This window comes from Amia ocellicauda, chromosome 4 (genome assembly GCF_036373705.1).
Source record: "Amia ocellicauda isolate fAmiCal2 chromosome 4, fAmiCal2.hap1, whole genome shotgun sequence".
NCBI lineage: Eukaryota > Metazoa > Chordata > Actinopteri > Amiiformes > Amiidae > Amia > Amia ocellicauda.
The window spans coordinates 15,175,031-15,197,314 of NC_089853.1; the positions used below are offsets into that span (position 1 = coordinate 15,175,031).

The 22,284-nt window shown below is 36.9% G+C and overlaps 1 protein-coding gene across 2 annotated transcripts in view; it reads left to right on the forward strand.

Moving 5' to 3' along the window:
- Positions 1-22,284, forward strand: part of kcnq1.1 (potassium voltage-gated channel, KQT-like subfamily, member 1.1) — a 343,893-nt gene that overhangs the window by 192,574 nt on the left and 129,035 nt on the right. For both annotated transcript variants that reach the window (XM_066701065.1, XM_066701066.1), the window contains 3 exons: positions 1,706-1,800; positions 12,580-12,626; positions 16,813-16,874. In XM_066701065.1, the coding sequence (XP_066557162.1) occupies positions 1,706-1,800; positions 12,580-12,626; positions 16,813-16,874 (204 nt within the window). The remainder of the gene's footprint in view (positions 1-1,705; positions 1,801-12,579; positions 12,627-16,812; positions 16,875-22,284) is intronic.

The following is a 22,284-nucleotide window of genomic DNA, read 5'->3' on the forward strand; positions in this document are numbered from 1 at the left end:
TCACCAGACGAGCAGCAGGATAGGGGATAGGTTGGAGCAGACAGGTCACAGATGCAGGGAATCCAGTGAGTTGAGTTGAGTAGTTGCTCAGGGTTGCTCTTAAAATGTAGAGGTTGTGCAAGAGTGGAGATTTTAAAAAGGAAAAAGCTTGAACAAAACTACTTGGAGCCACAAACTGCCCTTCGATTTATTTATATTGTGTCCATTGTACATGTTCAAATGATTAGATATCATGACATAAAAATAATTATTTATAAAATTACATTAGTTCCATGGATAAACCTTACCAAAGTATTTTCATACAAGCAAGTCATTTATTAGAGATTTTAGTAAGTAATGAATGTGTGTTTTACAACAGCAGGCAACATGATGGGTTTTATATTTATGTATATATATTTTCTTATTTTTGATAATGTCAAGAGAAAATAAAATGAAGAGAAGCATACTGAGTCATTGCAGTGGATAATATGAGTTATTTTTGCTTCCACACAAATCTTTGTTTCCAGTGCATAAATCATACATTCATACATAAATACATTGCTCTCTTCCTTGGGAACCCTCGTGTTGCTGAATTTATATGTCTGACCTGGCCACAAAACAACTGTTTGGAAACAACAATCGTTACTCAATTGCTACTCAGTTATTCATGCAAAAACAGCAGAGATGCAACATTGAAGGGAGGAACTATACAGCTCTCAATGGCACTTTGCACACTCACAATCTGTGCATTTGAAACTGGCCTAGCACTTTTTTTATTTGCACAGACATTGTCAGCATGTAAGATTTATGAAGTGCATTTTGAATGCATATATATTTCACAGCACTTTATGAGGCAGGTCTACCTCCCACCTCTAGTCTGCATTGAGTGCAGTTACAGTGTACCTATTTAAGGGAAAGTTGTTGATCCTGAATGGGAAACTGAAAATGTATTGGGTTTTAAGACACACTGCCAGCTTTCATTCATAATGAGTGATAAATGGCTGCTAGGTACATTCCCGTTTCTTCTCTCTCATTGTTGGCATCCATTGCAGAACATAGGGCAAGCCCAACAGTTAGCAAAACCCTATTTATCCCAGCTAGCTCATTCCCTAATCTCAATGAGGCTTGGAAGGAAATAGTGTTTTTCTTTTATGCCGTGCATAAAATCCTCTTTAATTCACTTTAGATGATTATCACCACTAATGGTCTCGATCATTATAGAAATCAAAACATGCCAGGGCTCATGGAGAGGCAGCTATCTAACAGGCTTTGAATTACACAGGCGGAGAGAAGAAAAAAAAATTAAGTGGAAAGAATGAGATATGGTGACAGCTCGGAAAGTTTCCTTATTTAAAAGCTTACGGTCTCTCCTGCATTGCTTTCATTGACGACCTACCAAGTGAAATAAATGAAGGTGTGGAGGCAGTTGCATCTTTTCCATGTAAAGGTTGTAAACAGCCTGAATCTTGTGCACCAGATTGTCCTGTTTTAAAATAAAAGAAGTTTGACCTTTGACCTGTGTGTCAAGGATGCATAAGCAGATGGCTAGAGGAATGCTATGCCTTTCCTGGTCTCCTTATTTGGCACTCTAGTTCTCTAAGACATGTTCCGTACTGTAGGACTCAGGTCAGGATTGAGCAGGCCCTGGGTGGCTTTCAGCACTGTTATCTTTGGCAAGATATCTAATTTGTACTTCTGCTTTGTTTGTTTCTTTGTTTCCCTCCAGCAAGCCAGAAAGCCATATGATGTGCGAGATGTTATAGAGCAGTACTCTCAAGGCCACCTAAACCTAATGGTGCGCATCAAGGAGCTGCAGAGAAGGTATTTTATTTATTTTTCTCTTCTTGTTCTTCTTCTGAATCACCAGCTTTGTTTTTTGTATCCTTCTGATTGCTCATCAACTAGACTTCCCGATTCTTAAGCTAAAACAGAGACACACTCTCTGAGACATGCTCCGCTCTCTCCCATCACTGCTTTTCACCCCTACGAGTCCCACCATACAGCAGCACAGTAGAGAAGACTAAAGCAGCTCTCACTAATAACACGCCCAGCCCAGTAAGCTCTGGGAGTTGTGGTTGTGCGACAAACAGAGGAAACCCAGGCTGCCTCAAGCCCACCCAGCCCCGGCCGTGCTTGGCCAATTGTACATCATTCCATTGGGAATCTTAGTAGCAGTCGGCTAGTGGACACAGTCCAGATTGGGACCAGCGCTGTCTGGACTATAGGGCTCAACCTGCACTCTGATCAGAGGCTTATATAATTAAATGTTTCTATTTTTTGGAGACGACAAGAAACACAAGCATTCTCAACTCAAACAAGTACGTCATCACATGCAAAGCAATAACACGTCAAAGTGTGTCGTTCCCCTACTTTTTCGGACCAAGGCCATATTAAATTAAGGGGTAAAAGAAAATAAGCATTTTCTCTCTAGAAACATGTTTATGTCCACCGAGATTGAAGCTGACTCTTCTCGTAGCAGGTGGCTCAATTAATTTCTTGGCTCCGTGTGACACACTGACCTGATTGGCACAGGCTACACTTAATTTAACATGAAATGTGTAACACAGCTGTTCCGAAGAACCCTTTTTTTTTTTTCTCCTAAGCAATACAAGAGGCTATTTTGGGCCATAGTTCTGAGAAATAATTTTTAAGAAACAACAACAACAGCTTTTGAGTCTTCTGAGATGCTTTTTTGTATAATATAAATACATACATACAACTCAGCTGCACTGCATTACTTTGAAAACGAAACGGATACAATAACACGTTTATAAGAAATGGGTTTTTTTACAATTAGGATTTGGAAAAGTTTTAAACATTGTACCTCCCACCCTCCTATCCCCATGCTAACCACTACTGTCTGGCATTGAATTAAAATTTCTGACAGGTGGAAACCTTCAAAATATACTGGAGATAGAGAGCTGTAGTAGAAGAAAATTGTTTGTATATAAAATTGGTGAGGTGAGGTGAATGCCTGTCATAGAAAAAGTACTCAGGAGAAAAATCATCTATAATCCATACATGACATTTCTTGTGCTCTGGGCTATACTGAGTTGACAAAATCCTAAAATTGTTCAGCAGTCTTTTAACAAATACTTTCTTGTGTTCATTTATCAGAATAGAAGGGAATTGTGCAGTGTTAGTGACTGACAAATACTATATTTTCCTAATATCTGGAATTTCTTGGAGGTTCACATTTGTGTACTTCAGACAGCCAATAGATTGATTTTCTTTCAATAATTAATTTCTATTAATTTCCACAGTTGTTTCTAGGGTGAATAACAGTTCAGTAAACTTTGAAAATGAGTTGATGAAGAAGTTTACTTTCATAAATAAAATTGGTACAACTAAACCAATCACCCGAATAACATTGTTTCAAATGCAGGTTGAATCTGTTGTTGTTTGTTATTAGAGCATCTTTGCTACTGTGTTGTTGCCAAGAAGCTCCTCAGTGGGATAATTAGGTCTGATTACTTTTTTTAATATATATAACTGACAGAGCTCAAAGCCTAATGTTGAGAATTAGACTACAGATACACCCAGATGGAAATGTGCATAATATGTACAATATTGCTTATTTATTGGTGTATTCCTTCTTTACAGCAAAGTTGTCACATATATGTAATGACACAGTCACTGACACACAACCCATACATAAGCATGTCCAAGTCCAAGCATATCCCCTAACCCCACCCGCCACCACAAGCAAAATTATATTGAAGTAATGAAATTCACACCTGCATTACTGTAGCAAGAAAGCAGATACATAAACTAAATTGTACATCATCTTAATCATAATAATAAAAGTGAGAATGGGGTCTCAGATAAATATATTAATTTATGGAAACATTAAAAAAAAAAGATTTTGTTATAGAAATCACATAAGAACATACACTTAATGCATTAAAGATCGTAGTTACATTGTGTTCTAATTAAGCACATGATTAAATATATCAGCCTCTTCAAGACTCCCGAGACATTAAAGGAATGAAAGGGTCCCATAATAATTATGCTCCAGATCTCACTAAATTACGATGAACTGAGTCTCTGCCTGAGGTTTCCAACTGCAAACCCGGTTGTCAGGTCATTCAAATTCATCTGTGAATTGTGCCTTAAATATAATCCACTCCTTCGCTTTAAGGCTGTGAAGTACACCATATGCTTCACTCAACAGTTCAGTGGGGTTGTTGAGCACATGTAGCATATATTGATTTTGCAGTTGTAAAATATAAAACCTGGTGTACACACTGTTGCATTTGATTAATGTGAGAGCTTTGCGATGAGCCTCAGTATCTAGCATATGGTTCACATATGCCAAGCAATGAAGGCTGATAAAACTAAGACCAATGGGACTTATTTTTTTTCCTCTGAAGAGCTTTAAGATGATTGTGTGCATTAGTATTTTCTATTACTATTGCTTAGCGCCATCACTTATTCCAAGTAATTGATCATCCTGTGGTCTTTCAGTCTATGGGACCTCCTCTTCACTGAGAAGTTGAAAAAACCTCAAATACATGCGGGCTTATTTTAAAATTTCACCATCTAGCTTGGAATACAGCATTTATCTTTGTTAGGAAGTTGTAAGCATTGTGTTCTTGCAAAGACTCCTAAATCCTGTAAGCCACAGTACACAGCTATGGGTGAGTGGAGGGAATCTGAATTTGGATTCTGTGGGAAATTGTCCAGTAGTCTTTCTAAGTCATGTCTTTAGTTTATCTGTCAGACCAGAAGAGAATTGTTCAGTGCTGGTGTCTGACAAATATGACATTTTCCAGATGTTTGTATCTCTTGTAGTTCAGTTTTAAAAGAGGACCAGGGGGTGTGATCTTCGGACAGCCACTCCTTTGATTTCTATCCATAATTGTTGTCTATTCATTGCTATAGTTGTCTCTAGGCTGAATAAGTTTTCAACACACTTTGAAAATATACAGTACTGTGCAAATGTTTTAGGCAGGTGTGAAAAAATGCTGTAAAGTAGGAATGCTTTCAAAAATAGACATGTTAATAGATTATATTTATCAATTAACTAAATGCAAAGTGAGTGAACAGAAGAAATATCTAAATCAAATCCATATTTGGTGTGACCACACATTGCCTTCAAAACTTGGTGAGGGACAGCCAAACTCAGCTAACAAGGTGAGGCTGCTGAAGACAGTTTACAGTCAAAAGTCATACAGCATGGCAAGACTGAGCACAGCAACAGTAGTTATACTGCATCAGCGAGGTCTCTCCCAGGCAGAAATTTGATGGCAGACAGGGGTTTCCAGATGTGCTGTCCCAGCTCTTTTGTAGAAGCACAAAGAAATGGGCAACGTTGAGGACCGTAGATGCAGTGGTCGGCCAAGGAAACTTATTGCAGCAGATGAAAGACACATCATGCTTGCTTCCTTTCGCAATCGGAATATGTCCAGCAGTGCCATCAGCTCAGAATTGGCAGAAACAGTGGGACCCTGGTACACCCATGATGAGTGAAAATTTGAAATATGTGTCTGTAGCAGAAGGGTGTTTGTTCGCCGAAGGGCTGGAGAGCGGTACATGAATGAGTGTCTGTAGGCAACAGTGAAGCATGGTGGAGGCTGTTTGGGGCTGCATTTCTGCAAATGGAGTTGGGGATTTGATCAGAATTAATGGTCTCCTCAATGCTGAGAAGTACAGGCAGATATTTATCCATCATGCAATACCATCAGGGAGGCATCTGATTGTCCCCAAATTTATCCTGTAGCATGACAAACATACAGCGAACGTCATTAAGAACATAAAGAACAAGGAGTCCTGGAAGTGATGGTATGGCCTCCACAGAGCCCTGATCTCAACATCATCGAGTCTGTCTGGGATTACATGAAGAGAGAGAAGCAACTGAGGCTGCCTAAATCCACAGAAGAACTGTGGTTAATTCTCCAAGATGTTTGGGCCAACCTACCTGCCAAGTTCCTTCAAAAACTGTGTGCAAGTTTATCTAGAAAAATTGATGCTGTTTTGAAGGCAAAGGGTACCAAATACTGATTTGATGTAGATTTTTTTTCTTGTTTAATCACTTTGCATTTAGTTAATTGATAACTATAATCTATTAACATGTCTATTTTTGAAAGCATTCTTACTTTACAGCATTTTTTCATACCTGCCTAAAACTTTTGCACAGTACTGTATATAATTGATCTATAAGTCTAATGTAGTGAAACATTTTAAGCAAATAACGTATTTATCTTCATACCACTTGTTTGTGGCAGTGCATCTGTTACAGACTCAAAGAGAGGCCTGGAGAGGCTGATGTTTATTTAGCTAGTTAGCTATTATGAGGATGCAAGGTATTAAATGTGCATCAGTAGGCAGTAATTCTTCACAACATCTCCGTTACAAACATGTCCTGTTTATTTTCATCAGACACTGATGCACCTGGAGACAAGATGGGATTTCTAGACTGCCTTAGAAAACAGTCATTAACATCTAAATTAAGCATTACATCTTTGCTAAGTTGAGATTCATTGCTTAAGTTACACTGCACAAGAATAATAATAAAACATTGTGGTTCCAAACAAATTTGTATTGCTTGTGAGCATTAATTTGGAGTATTTATTTTGTGCTGTTTAGTGTTCTAATTATGTTTGTCACTAATTACTTTCTGTAAGAAAGACTTGGCTCTGCAGTGGACAAGCAAAATTCCTCAGGAAGGAAAAAGTCTTTCTGTTTTCAATTTTTCTTCAAAAAGAAAAGAAGTTGGATAAATTAGGCCAAAAAAAGGAAGAAAATGGAATTATCCCAAATAATAGAATTAAGAAAGAGGCATTACAGTTTCCTTTTCTTTTTCCTAACCAAATGAACTTTGACAAACAATTATTCCCACTGTCTTGAGTTACAATGGAGTTACAGTGGTTACAATGACCACTACTGACGTTGAATCCATTTCTCCTGGGATTTTGTTTTCTACATTGGGCGGTTAGTTGGCTGCTTCAATTACTGACACGCTGAAGTGGGCAGCTTTGTCAAATGTCCCTGTGGCCACTAGGAAGGGCTCCTGTTAGTAATACGTTATGGTAAGGCCCTGCATTTAAATTTCCCTCAATCATGGGAAGGCTTCCAGCCCCTGTAAAGGAAAAGTAACCCCATGACATAATGGCAGTGCCTGTGTGTTTGACAGAAGGCACAATAGACCTTTTCCCATTATAGGCCTCTCTCATTTTGTCTCTGCATGAACTCTGAGCTTTACTGTGGAAGACGCTCAGATCTGGAGAGATTCGACTTAGGGATGTTGTCAAAGAACATCTCAGGCTTATGCATCAAATGTACTGTATGTACCTTCAATTTTTTTTTTTTTTTTTTTTTTTTTTTTTTTTAGGTTTTGCATGTTGACCTGTATTCATTGAGGGACTTTTTTAAGTGGCATTGTTCTTTTCTCTCCATTGGGAAGTGATGGCCTGGATTTAGTTTCTAGGGTACTGATGGACCTCTCAAACTATTCACAAGCCATTTTTCCCTCCAACTTAATTTTATTATTTGGTAAGCCCCCTAGCTTTTTATAATTACAAAAAAATTAATTTACGAATGCTTCTTGGAATACTCTAGCCTTTTTATACCCTTTGCTTATGTTCCTTTAATGATAAATATGTTCTCTATTTTGTCTGAATACTTTTTTCCTCCCATTATATTTCAGTGGATAAACCTGTGAAAGGTTACATTCATAATTACACATTTTTCCAGAGAAAAGATTATTTCTAATTCTAAAAATATTTTACCATATAGAAATAATGTAAAGGAATGTGGGTATTAGTTTGTTAATGATTTACCAGGTAAAAAAAATAAAATAAATTATATATATATAATTTCCACTTGAATGAAGAAACTTGATTGAAACCACATTTTTTCATATGAGGACTTGTGATGTGGTTCCTGGACCAGGAAAAAAGACCCATCCAAAGGATCAGAAAGAGCAGGAGTACCACAGGGAAGCTGCAATCCTTGTTTGAAATCTGCAGATAAATCACAGTGGGGAAGTCCTTTGGCTGTCATTGAGCCGCAGTTAATTTTAGCAGAATCACAGTGGGGACGTTAACATTCGTCCAGGGACAATTTCCCCTTTGTGGTCAAGAGGAAAAACCAAGGCACTTCTTTTCAGGAAGGAACTGCTTTAAGTGTTCAGCAAAGAAGTCCTAGAACATCAGTTTCTGCCCAGCTTAAATACAAGTAAAAATTAAAAAAGCTAAAGGAAAAATCAACAGTTATTTTGTTTTGTTATTGAATTGCCCGTTTGTTTGTTTCTTTTTTTTTCTTCCTTTTAATGCTGTCAGTTGGGAATAATCCAACTGTGTACTACAACATAAGACTATAAGAAAGGTTGCAAATGAGAGAGGCCAATCTTGAATGTTTGGTTTTCAAATAGCTAATTGACCCCAGAATTTAATCCAGCTGTTTCATCCAGAAGGATGTCCGCTTCAACACCGCAGCTTGTTCTGCACCTCACAACTCTTTGTGTACAGAATTGGCTCCTATAACACCTTAAATTGTCCTTCATCTTAATGTCCATTTCTGGCTACATCCAAGCTAAACATTTAAGATTCATAGAAATAATTATTGCTAGTATGTCCACTTTAATAGTGGAATTTCACATATTGTGCTCTGTTCCTGACTAAAGTGGTTGAGTTATTTTAAGGTATATGTATAGCATGTTTTCTTGTACCCTCTCCAGGGCAGGAGTGTCCTTTAAATCTTTTGCAGTGTCCTGTTTTGTAGCTCACACAAATGGGATTGTGAAATATGAATTTAGTTGCCAACCCAAATATTCCCCTGGCCCTATGGCTTCTGTGGCAAATGTAAGTTTGTAAACCCCCTTTTTAAAGCTTACTGTATGAAGGTCCTATATGTTGCTACCCAGGTCTTACGTTTGAGGTTTGACAATTATAATTTTCTTCTTGGTGTGAACAGTGAGTATAGGTAATAATTTCAGTGGTGTTGAAGTGTAAGTACATTTGTACCAGGGTCATAGTGTATGAGCTCTCTGAGGGAAATACAAATCCCTGCATCAGAAGCCTGGTCTTTTATGCCTCGGTTCCACTGGCTGAAGCGTCGTGTCATGCCGTGCCATGCTGGACGAGTCTGTCCTCCGACGCGTCCCAGAGCTGTTTCTGCAAAACCAGGCCGCAGTGAATCCGTCCCTCTGATGGAGGTGCAGCGACTGTGGGTTTGGTTTGTGTTTGTGTTAAAAACAGAGACAGAGGAGAGAGGACTTTTGTGTCTGTTTTATTATTTTTGCTTTACATGATTGTAAACAGCGTAATAAATACACGTTTCTGTTCAGAGATATCAGGAAGAACTGCACGTGTAGACAACACGAATTATATTCAGACAAGCATGTTCCCATAAGAATACGTTTCCATGTGCAACAATAATACTAAATAGCAAATATGTATTGTTATTATTATCGCCATCATTTGTGCTAGTATAGATGTATTTTAAACAGCACATCGTGACTCCCTTAATTTATTACTCTGACTACAGGTTTGTAACTGCAAACGATACTATTTGCCGTATTATTTATAATGTACTTATCAGACGTCCTTAACCAGGGCAAGTTACAGTTGAAACAAAATACACACGTTTAACTATTAATTATCCAGCTACAATATAGCAGCTTTAATTTAACAAAAGTGTGCGCGTCTCAGTCATGGCGTTTATGGATGCATTTATTAAACCAGTCCTTATGTTTTAGAGGGAAACACAGATCTGCTGTATTAATTTATTCATTAATTTATCTTGTAAATGGACACGTTAACTGAATCGTGTTCGCCTTCATACTGATTGTCTGCGGATTGTCCTGAACACAGTCACACACACAGCCTGAACAGCCAGCTGTTCATACAATATTAATATACAATAATATACAATATTAATACCATCGGCTGCTACGATGCGATTATTATCCTTCAGTTTATTTTAACTAGTCAGGCGCTGCACCGGTCCTGTGAAATCCACGTTTTTAATGCACTCAGATATTAACTGTAAGCAGCCATTGTCTCTGTATGTGGATTTCACTCCATGCTGCTAATAAAACTGTAATTTCTTCGTGATTGCACACGGCACTTGAGATTATATCTTCCGACACAATGTCTCTGATCTCTTCCCTGTGTCTCAAGTCAAACACACACCTCCAATTCTGATAGTGAATCATGTCCTCAATGGGGACGGACGCTTACGGACACATCCAGCACCAGCAAGTTAACCGGCCACAAAACACAGATGCGTCCGGATGCTTAGCCAGTGGAAACACCCGTTTAAGCGTCCGGGGCCGGACACGTCCACCAGTGGAAACGGGGCATTAGTGAAGCAGGTTATCGCTAAGCTGGGCTTAGTGACTCAGATCAGTGATACTGATGCAATTAATTCGCTGAGGTTACTGCAGAGAGGAGGAATTTAGGGGGGGAGAGTGTAACGGGACGGATTGTTTATGAGCAATGGTGATGTAACCCCTCGATCAACGTAGTGTATACAAACCCCCCAAGTCAGGGGACTGTCATATAGGCCTAGAGAGTTTGTCACTCTACTGCTGGATCTGTGCGGTGCTGGATGCTTGGAGGTGTGCCTGAGACAGATCGAATCTGAGTGGGGGCTCTGACCACACACACTGCGCTTTCTTGAAAAGGATGACATCCAAAAGTGTTTCTAGCTAGTGTGTCTTTTTCATTTAATTTGATGTCTAACAGTCCTGTTGGTTAAACACAAATGTATCATTATTCTGTCTGGTTTGTGAGGATGTTCGATGTATTTTGGCACAGCGCTGCAGAACAAATGAAACCGTGACCGTCTTGCAAAAATAAACAACAGTTAAGCATAATATGTTGAGGGAGTCTAAGCTCTGATTCAATTGGCAGGACAAATCGGCCTGTCATCCTATTTTGTGATCTTTACCCAAGACAAACATCTACATATCCAGAGTTATCTAGACATTAAGAATCCATTTATTTCAGAATAACAGTAAAATAAAATGGATGCTCAATTTTAGGTTTAATTAAGAGTAAGTGTTTATTTTAACTTAATCGTGGAGAAACAATCTTTCCCTTTTCTGGTCAGAGATTTTTGAAATATATATTACAAATGGTTATAATAGTAAACAAAAATAAAATAATGTCCAATGTTGTCATTACTGCTGAATTAATGCCACAAGCTTCTACTTATCATTTATTTACCTTAGACTCATGCAAGATACTTGAGATCATATTTGTGTAAGTGTAAGTCTTACTGTTGCTGTTGCATATGAACAGGAGTCTATATCATGTATTTAACGATTTTGAAGATATATTTTGAGGAATATTTTCTAGAGCTAGTGAATGAAAAGCTTTGAAACATTTTTGGGGAGGCTTTATAAAGTTGATTGGAGGCATTGCTATTCAAATCTAAGTAGAGTCCCCAGCAAAACTGCAAACTAATGACTTAATGTCATCTAGCAAACAAAATGTTTTTGTGGGGGTTGTTTTCTCAAGCCTGCAAACTTGTTCTGGCATGATCATGATGTAATGGAATGATAATATAGAGATCCTGAGATGATCAGAAATCACTTTTGATTTTTACTTTATAGTACAATGAACAAATTGTATGTGTAGTGTTAGAGGCCTTGTTATTTTGTGGAAGGCTAATTATTGGGGTTCTTCCATTCACCATGATACAAATTGTGGATTAATTAGCTCCCATGTGCTTTTCATATTTTCTTGCATAATCCACAGGGCTTTGGTGTTTTAAATCTACAACTTCTTCCTATCCAGTGCTTTCTTGCTCTGATTTAAAGTGTCAGTTTAATACTGAGTAATGTCTGAAAGTCCATAAGGAGGCCTAGTTATAAACATCTGCCTATAATTACTGATGTGGTATGTATATTTAATGATGTGGTTATTATTATAATGGATTTTGTTTTCTATTAGTATTATGTTGTACAAATAGTTTTCAGCACATTCAAACTGTAAATCTGAAATATTACTTTTACAACAAACTTTTATAACCACCCTGACTATAAGCGATATGTTCATTTTGACATGCTTTATATAATTTAGTTTAAAATGTACAATAGGTTACACTGTTGAAAATTTACTCAGGGGGGCGGGTGCCACTACACCCCTTATCTCCAAATGTTAGTTTATCAGTTCAGTTTTATTAAAGATTTACAGGGCTTTATGGGCTCTGCAACTTAATGGTACTTCTTATTTATGTTTCCAGAGCATTATGACCTATCAGAGATGCAACTGAATGTTATACATTATAACTTTCTGAACAGCTACAGAGCTGTTTACCATATATATTTATATATAATAGAAATCTTTACGAAAAACTAAATCAAAACACATTGAACAAAAAAACAATGCACTCTGGGCTTAATACATTTAGTTTACAATGTTATTCCTTCTTAATTAAATTTAAAATGACACAGGTTTTTATTAAAAATGATTGAATATAAATGGATGCACACAAAAATACACGTACTCTATATATACATATATTTTATACATAGAATCCATATACATAAACAGATAAACATATACATTTTACATCCTTATATATTTATCTGCATATTTATACCTATATGAATAATACATTGACTAGATTTGGGATTTGTTTTTGCAGATTGGACCAGTCCCTGGGTAAACTTTCAATATTCCAGACAAGTTCAGGTAAGCCACTGCATATTTCTGTCTTTCATTGGGTTAAAATTGATATTTTTTACAATCTTAAGGCCACAGAAATGTAAAATTGTAATAATTTAAATCAAATCAAAGATTAAATCAAAGTTTCACGCACCAGCTAATCTCAAATTACAATTAAATGTTTTTAATTGTTTGTGGCTTCTGATATGAAAATTAGACACTTTAAAATTAAATGTCTTTAGATTTTCATTAGATTTTTGTGTTCTTATATTTCAATATTTGGTTAATGAGCCAATTCAATATTTAACAAGTTTCTATGGTGTTGATGAATAGGAGAGAGAATTTTTAACACCGTTTGACACCAGCTTTCCATGTGTCACAGTCATATTGTGTGCTCCTGTACAAAATTAAGAACAAAATGCAGTATACCTGATTGAGATGTTGGAGAATAGCTGAATTATCATTAGCTCACTATGTGACACTCAGATTTTTGAAAAGCTCACAAAAATGTAGAATTATATGTTGACTGCTTTCCATAGTATGCGGGCTCCTAATGATCTAATTAATATATTAAATCAAGTAACTAATTCAAGATGATATGACCACATATTCTGTAATGATGTACCATCACTTCATCCTCGCTTGCGATGAAGACACGCTACAAGCCTTGTTTCCTGTTCCTTTTGAAATATGTGGAATTGCCTACTGTTAATCAACTCCTGTATTATCACAGGACTGATGTAGGCCACTGAAACACAGACACACAGTCTTCTGAGTGGTATGCTGCCAAGTTCTTTAGACCCTTTGATTCCCACAGTTCAATCAGTAGAGCTGCAGCAATGTAGCGGGTCTAATGCAGCTCTCACTGGTAACACTGTAGGCGAAGAGATACCTGGTGGCTGCAGGACTTTGTGTGCGACAAACTGAGAAAATTATGACTTTTTTAAAAGTAGCCCACTCTGGCAGCACTGGACCAAGTGCTGTATGTGGTGCTCTGTGGGGAATCCAAATCACCAATCAACTATAACATAGACCAGACTGGAACAAGCACTGTCTGGCCTACAGGGCTTGGCCAGGGATTCTAATTGTAGACTTCAAATATGGGTGCCCTGTTTTCAGCATTCTAATGAGGGCAACCTCTCTGTTACGAAATGATCAAACTTCTAATTAAGAAATAAATAAAAGAAAACACTGATGGTTTACCTTTGCATTTGTGGTGTGTCCATGCAAACCTCCTCATGCTGTCATGCTAGTAAAAACTGGGAGAATGTCCTTTGGACAGACGAAACAAAGTAGAGCTTTTTGGTAAATCAAAACAACTCCATGTTTACAGGACAGAAAAAATGAAGCTTTCAAAGAACACCATCCCTACTGTGAAAGACAGATGAGGCTCAGTGATTATTTTGGGGCCCAGCTCTGGCACTGGGTGCCTTGAATCTGTGCAGAGCACAATGAAATCAAAAGACTATCAAGGCATCTTGGAGTGAAATGTACAGCCCAGTGTCAGAAAGCTGTGTCTCAGTTGCAGGTCCTCCAGCAGGATAATGACCCGAAACATACCTCAAAAAGCACTCAAGAATGGATGAGAAGAAAACATTGGACCATTCTGAAGTGGTCTTCTATGAATCCTGATCTAAATCCCATTAAACATCTGTGGAAAGAGCTGTAACTCGCAGTTGGGAAAAGGCAACCATCAAACCTGAGAGAACTGGAGCGGATTGCTCAAGAAGAGTAGGCCAAACTACCAGTCGAGAAGTGTAGAAATCTCATTCAGAGCTACAGACGGCGCTTGATTGCAGTTATTGTCTCTGAAGGCTGTGCAACGAAATATTAGGTTAAGGATCCCAATATTTTTGTCCATGCCATTTTTATTTCTTTTACTATGTAAAGTAATATGTAACATCATAAATACAAAGTTTCTGTTCTATTGAATGTGAAATAAAGAATGGTGGATACGAAATACTTTTGTCAATTTCTACTTAGTTCAATTTAAAAAGTGGAAGGCCACCAATACTTTCAGCCACGTCTGTATCATTTACTTATAATGTTACCTTATAACCTCCTTGAAAATGAATCTGAAGTTTCTAGTTAAATGTATCAATACATTTTGAACCTGGTCCTTCATTTTATAATATATTTAGTAATATATGCCACTACACACTGAATATTTTGTATTTTGAAAATGTCCAATCCAAAGCTCTCGTCAATGTAAAAAGATCACAGCAGTGTAGTTCACAATCTGTCTCCTCCGTTATTTTGCTTTCTTGAGGTAGACATTGCAGCTGACCCTCATAACTGAAGAGCCAGTGGAAAAACAACACCGGGACCTTTGGATTATTTGTAATAGTAATTATAAACTGATGTAATTTTCCTTTTCTTTTTCTTTTTTTTAAATTGTATGCTGAAAAAACATCCAATCGGTGTCAGATGTTGCTGTTTTTACATCACCCGGCAATGAAACAATCTGTTCCGAGCCTAGTTCCACTTACTTTCAGATGTCCCCCAGATGAACTCCAGAGTTGACAGACCGTGCTTTTGCCAACTCGTCTTAACTTGCCAACTCGCTCACATTTCCAAAAATCACACCAAATCTGTTTCTTGGGGGATGGATGTATTTGGCACAGCAGCCTATGAAAACATACAGCAACTGCAGCATTTTTCATTTGTATTTATTTTTGTATTATTTATTTATTTATTTCTGTACAAGTCAGCCAACTCAGAGTTAACATTGTTTAAGGAGGCACTCTCAAATCCACTTTCATTGTGTCTCTGTATCACACAGGCCTAAACCTGAGAATGTTTGCGGAGGGTGCTTTAAATAAACTTTAAATTAATTAATGAATACATAATTTACGTGAAATACACAGGGTGAACAGACGTGATCATGGGCATGTAAACGTCAGTGGAAAAGCAACTGCCCATTAGAGTTGCCCATTTTGTGGTCCATCTACAGAATATGTTTAGAGCACCCCTGGTTAGTTGATGTCATACAAGCCCTGTACGAGGGTCTCACTCTTTATCTTGGAAGTCATGTTTATATTGTTCCAGTCCTATTGTGGCTTGATTTCTGAGTAATACCTGTAGTATGCCTTAAAAAATTAAACAAACTCTTATGATTCTCTGTACCTCTCACATTTTGTAATTTTATTTTATTTTTCCTTCCTGAGTTTTGACTGATCCGGCATTTGCATAATGCATTAAGTCAAACTCTTCACAGAGGTTCTCAAGCTCGCATGCCATAGTCCAAACTAAGTGCTACTGGGTGTGTTTAGTGTAGAAATGTCTGGAAGTGAAGTCACTCTTCGCCCTGGAAAGATATCACACTCACCTATGGCTTTGGCACACTACAGTTTGTCGCCGGGAGCTGGCAAGAAGCAAGTGGGGAATAGATCTTAGGCTAGTTTTACTCCGGTTACATGGAGCAGAAAGTGAGCTGAAGTAATGTGAGTTCTGCTAATGACATCAGTCCACTTGGTATGCGACTGAAAGCCTCCAAATACTGTTTTTTGCCGAACAACTAAGTATTTCACAAGAACGTGGTCAAATCCAATCAAAGGTCATCTTGACCATCTATTTGTTAGTTCTGCCCAGCAGTATTTTTCATTACCTGCAGTTTTAATACCCTTGTGATTTTTTAAACAGTGTGTACCTCTGTTGTTTTAATGATTTAACCTTCATTAATTGCTGAACATCGAGAAACATCTGAGAATTCATTCCAGCAGCTTATTTTTGCCAAGTTCAGCTGTAGCTTCCGTGGTGCTAAAATGCTATCAGAGTGCTACATGTTGAAGTCTACCTCAGTTCTTTAAGATAGTCAGTATTTAAGATAAGATCATATTGTTTTGAACATTCTGAGTTCTAAGGTATTTTGAATTTTATAACTTAAAAAGTTTTGCATAAAACTCACCAGGAATAAAATGACTATGCTGTTAACAAATTATGACCTTTTTTTTTTTTTTTATAGATTTTATTGTTAGAAATGTGTACATATGTATTTTAATACTGACTGAAATCTTTCTATTGTCTTTATTGTTGAGTGCTTGTGGATATCCTGACATAAAAGGTGCCATATAAAATGAAGATGATAATGATTATTTATATTTATACATTTGTATTTGCTTTAATTTTGCTTTGTATTTGATTTAATGTACCTAATGTAGGAGTCTTTGTATTTGTTCATTCAAGAAACCAATCTTTTACTGTTGTTTTTCAGAAAAGGCTAAAGACAAAGGGACTAACACCATTGGCTCGAGGTTGAACAGAATGGAAGACAAGGTAGGTCTTGATTGGGTAGTTTTGCTTTCAGTTGCTCCCAGCTTGGTGTTTGTGTTTTTAATACTGCAGTTGCCTTAAACAGAAGTGAACATCCCCCCCCCCGGAGAAGTGGAAACATTTATGAACGTAGTAAATGGGAAAGTGAGGAAGGATGAGACCCTTCACGACCCACTGCCATGTTTACTGTGAGAAGTGTGTAGTTCAAGTTGATGCATCTACTACATTTTTCAGATTGGTCCTCAGTGGCACCTTACTAAAGAAGGTTTCAGCCTAGCTCTTTCTGCATCTGTTTGTCCGTGGTACATTTCTACTGAAACTGGCTTGGGATTGGATAGGGAAAAACTGAAAGCAATATTTTCATTCATGCATATTGCATTGTCTTCTCACAATCTGTACCCCTTGCAATACATTAAAAAAATGAGAGAATGAATGAATATCTCAACTCAATAACCTATGATGCCCACCTATTATAATGTATACAATATTCATACACTGTACCGTATGTAGTATGATTCTGGTTTTGGCATATTAAGTCAGACATTGGAATACATGTTTCTGTTTGGTATCTATTAGAAAACAAATGTTTTTTTTTAAAGCATGCCATTTATGTAGTGTAAACCAAGAGTATAGTTCAATAAAGCTGAAATGACGTACCTCAGTCTTTCTCAAAAATATTTTTTCTCTGCTTAATGGGTTCAGAGTTCGGATGATTTAATTCATTTTAATGTGACATCCAATGTAAGTCACAACCTAAACTTTCCAGCTGTGTTCTCAGATTTCTGAACAAGCTGTCACTTTTTGTTCTCTTTCTTTCTTGCCTTTCCCCTCAAGTGTGTCTATACGATGTAGCAAATCAGTGTCAGATGTTCAGTTTCAGCACGAAGTGGAATGGGGTGCAGTAAATTTGCAATCCACAAGACCTGTGGCTACATTGCTCTTGCAGTTTAACTATCAAGTTATTCTCTCTGTCTATCATGTTATATGAAAGACAGACACAAACCATATTGAGAAGTTACCACTATTGGTTTTCTTTTATTCCCTGCACATTAATCAGTGCAAATGAACACAGTAACATTGTAAAATGCTGTATGAATGAGATGCAAATAAACTAGCCATTATAGCCTGAAAGAAAAACATCTTAGTTATGGCTTCTTACTATTGCTCTGTTTTGCCAATGCTGTTTTGTATGTTCTATCACTTTCACATTTACAATTCTGCTGTCTTAGAAATTAAACATAATTATTCCTGTACTGTGTGGAATGGCCATATGGCATTAATTATACTAATATTATATATGTAGTGTTGTGCATTGTCCTATTGCTGGTGTAATTTGGATATATACTCATGTACATATGTACATGTACCAAAAATATTTGTATTTAACACAGAACAGCGTACAAATGTGATCCACAAAGGATCAAAAAGTGTCATTTATTTTATTTTGCACTTTTAAATACAATGTGGAGCCAATATATGTTTTTGGTTACAGTTTGAGTCCTGAGTGTTTTTCATCTACTTGACAGAGGCTATAACAAAAGCATATGAAATGCAGACCAAAGTAGCACTGATTGTATCATCCCTTCACTGTGACTAGAGCTGTTATTGTAATATTTTGGTCCTTGTCCAACAGTGTGATTATTCCAAGGGATTTTTGCAAAAATAAAATCTGACTTCCTAGTTCTGAGAACTGACACAGAAGCAAGCTGGTTGCACATGTATCTAATACAATTACCAACATTTAATTACCAAGAAATCAACATTTTATGTTTGTATTATTATTATTAGTATTATTATTATTATTATTATTATTAGTAGTAGTAGTAGTAGTAGTAGTAGTGTTTTGTACACTTCTGATTTGTTGTAGTATTGTTTTTTTAGGTGTGGATTTCAATACTTAATATTGTGATAAAATCTCATTGGAACTCAAACTGTACATTTACATTCGAAAACTAAAATGAAAGAGTGGGGAATTTCACTTCTTTATGTAATACTTTTTTATTTTATTTATTTATTTTATATTATCTTCAAGGACAGGAATTTGAGTTTCACATTTTCTTACAATACAGACTGGACAGGACTGCAATTCATGAGAGATTGTATTAAAACAAACTTCAGGACTTCAGAAAACCAATATAGACTTTATTTTATAGAATTTATTTTATAGAATTTATTTTGGCCTAGACTCGCTTAACTAAGGGAATGATGAACTAGCCGCCATGAAGATGAGGTCATTAGAAACCCCCCACTAGATGGAATAAGGTGGAGGAGGGATGCAAAGCAATGAATGCTGGGAAAGTATGTGCGTTGCTGGATACGTCTGCTCGGGAGGGGGCGGAAGTCAGGCATGAAACTGATGGTTGTCTTCCTCCCAATTCTTAGTTTACAATCTCCATTTAAGGAAGCACTGTGTGTATCTATGGTCAGTGTCCAATAAGAGCACATTGAGGTCACCTGTAAAGAAGAATACTCTGAGTGGAACTAATCCCTTAGTTTGAGTTTAAAGATAGATGTATTGTTAGTGTGTCATGGAATTAGAAATATGCATTCATAAATTTCTATTGTAATAGTGCCATAGCTCTTAGGGATCACCAATGTATGCAAATGTTCTAGACGTATGAACAATTTGATGCGTATATCTTAAGGAGAAAGTGTGGAATGGAACACAGGGGAACATTATTTTAAACAAAAGGTTTGAGAAACCATTTGGAGGCCTTTTCACTGCGAAACATCATCCGTCATTTAAAAAATATATATTTTTACAAAAGACTTCTGGTGAAATGATGACCATTGGTTAGCACTTTCTCATTTAACATCCCACCCCCTGAGCATTCAGAATAATCACATGGTAAAACTTTAAAACAACAGTCAAAGCAGTTGGCAGTGTCATAATGAGGTCATAGTAAATACAAGATTCCTGTTTCCTACACTATATCTTGCAAACACTTTAGTCTACACAAGCTACCAGGATCTTTAGCTTAAAACAACTTGCTATTGTGATTTTTCATGCGTACATGTTTCACCACATACTGTACCTCAACCCATTATTCTACTGACCTGGAACATGGATGTTAAAAACAACTATCCTGCTCCCATTGAGCTGAGAGTTTCTAAACTGTAAGGTATACCCACAGCACATTGAGGTGATGATGTGTGACAGCTTATTACTTCACTGGTCTTCTGAGATTCATTTCACAATCTCAGCCTCTAAAGTCTGATTGGTTGAAAGTGAAATGAATGATTTGACCTTAAATTGAAAAGAGAAGCTGGTGCATAAACATAATTTTATTTGACGCGCTTCCAAGAGCATTTTGCTTAAAGACACATTTTGGGCTGAGACACTGTTATGAGAACTGTTCTATAAAAAACTCAAATGAAGTGAAATTATGTATTTAATAACATAATCATGGCATATTATCATTCTTATTTTTCCAGCACACATCCAGTGCACACTGAAAGCAAATTAAACCAAGCTGTTTTTTGCCAAAGTTGGCAGGAAAGCACATTGTTTGGAGAAGGAAATCTTGCCGAACAATAAGAGCAAAATACTTCCCTCTCTCTCCCAATACATTTCTCATTAAAGCTTTTGCAGCAGGAATATGTTATTGCTTTTTTGGTAATTGTTTTCATACTTTTATTATTATACTTGTATACAGACAGTGAACCACAAGAATGTTCTGTGTGTTCATCCAACTAGTTAATGAGAAATATATATTTTTTCTAACCTGTATATACGTAGGCATTACCAACTAACATCCAAAGCTCAATTATTCTCCTTCATTAATATAACACATATGTTCAGCATGTAACCTAGAAAGCCAAGGTGTAGGCTTTAATTATTGCTCTAAATTATTAATTTCCTAAGAGATGTAACAAATGTAAGATATAAGTCCATTTTGCTAGTTTTGTTTTTCAGGAATATTAGGAAAGGCAAAAATAGTTCCTTTGGTTTTGCAGGTTTATTTGGGATTACACTCCAATTTAGCTCCGGATCACTTAATTTAAAAACTAGTGTGTGTCATATGAAGCAGTGGTTCCCATTTCCAACCCTATTCCCAGAGAGCTTGAAAATGTTTTAGTTTTAAAGGCTAATCTAGGTCTATATTTGTAAATGGAACACATATTATTCAGAGACCAATTACTCAATTTCTGAAATGTTGAAGTATAAATTATCTCAATGTGGCTGAATTCACCAAAAACACCTTTCTGAATGGATGTTTTCCAGCCTTCATGAAAGGATGATTAGAGAGAGGCTGTAACACTGTCTGTGTTGGGCCAGGGCCAATGATCGTGGACCTCTGCTACAAAGGCTGCTAGCATTGTGGTACTCTAACACTAACACTAACCATTCCTGTTCTAGGACATGCACAAGCTAATATAGTTTATGAATAACACTAAGGTCCTGTGCTGTTTTTAGCTTGTTCTCATAAGACGCTGCCTTTCCGCAGTGTTGTCTGGCTCAGTAGCTCAGTAGGTCATGTTTGGGCTGTAATATTGTTTGGGTAAACAGAACGGAAGGAGAGATTTCCCAACGTCTGGAGCTACTTCCTCTTCAGTATTTATCGCAGAGATCAAACCCTGGTTTATTACGAGGATGTACGGGAAGTCAGCTAAACTCACGATGTGTTTCAGACATACTGTACATATGCAGGAAGAAGAAAAAAAACACCAGGCCTGGATTGAATTAAAGACTCATCCACATTAACAAGTCTTGCTGGTTTTGTTTTTCTTCCATTTGTATTACCAAATTTGTGGACGGTTAGGCTGGCAATTGAAATCAACTTACTTTACATCAGTATGATTTTGTCCTTGTTAACTACAACCCCAATGTACATAGATGTATAAGGAACAATATGTCAGTACTATGCAAAAATTTTAGGCAGGTGTTAAAAAATTCGGTAAAGTAAGAATGCTTTCAAAAATAGACATGTTATTAGATTATATTTAAGTACACTTGCACAAAGTAAGGGATTTGTAGGCATACAGTGAGGGAAAAAAGTATTTGATCCCCTGCTGATTTTGTACGTTTGCCCTCTGACAAATAAATGATCAGTCTATAATTTTAATGGTAGGTGTATTTTAACAGTGAGAGACAGAATAACAACAACAAAATCCAGAAAAACACTTTTCATAAAAGTTATAAATTGATTTGCATGTTAATGAGGGAAATAAGTATTTGATCCCCTATCAATCAGCAAGATTTCTGGCTCCCAGGTGTCTTTTATACAGGTAACGAGCTGAGATTAGGAGCAATCTCTTAAAGGGAGTGCTCCTAATCTCAGCTTGTTACCTGTATAAAAGACACCTGTCCACAGAAGCAATCAATCAGATTCCAAACTCTCCACCATGGCCAAGACCAAAGAGCTGTCCAAGGATGTCAGGGACAAGATTGTAGACCTACACAAGGCTGGAA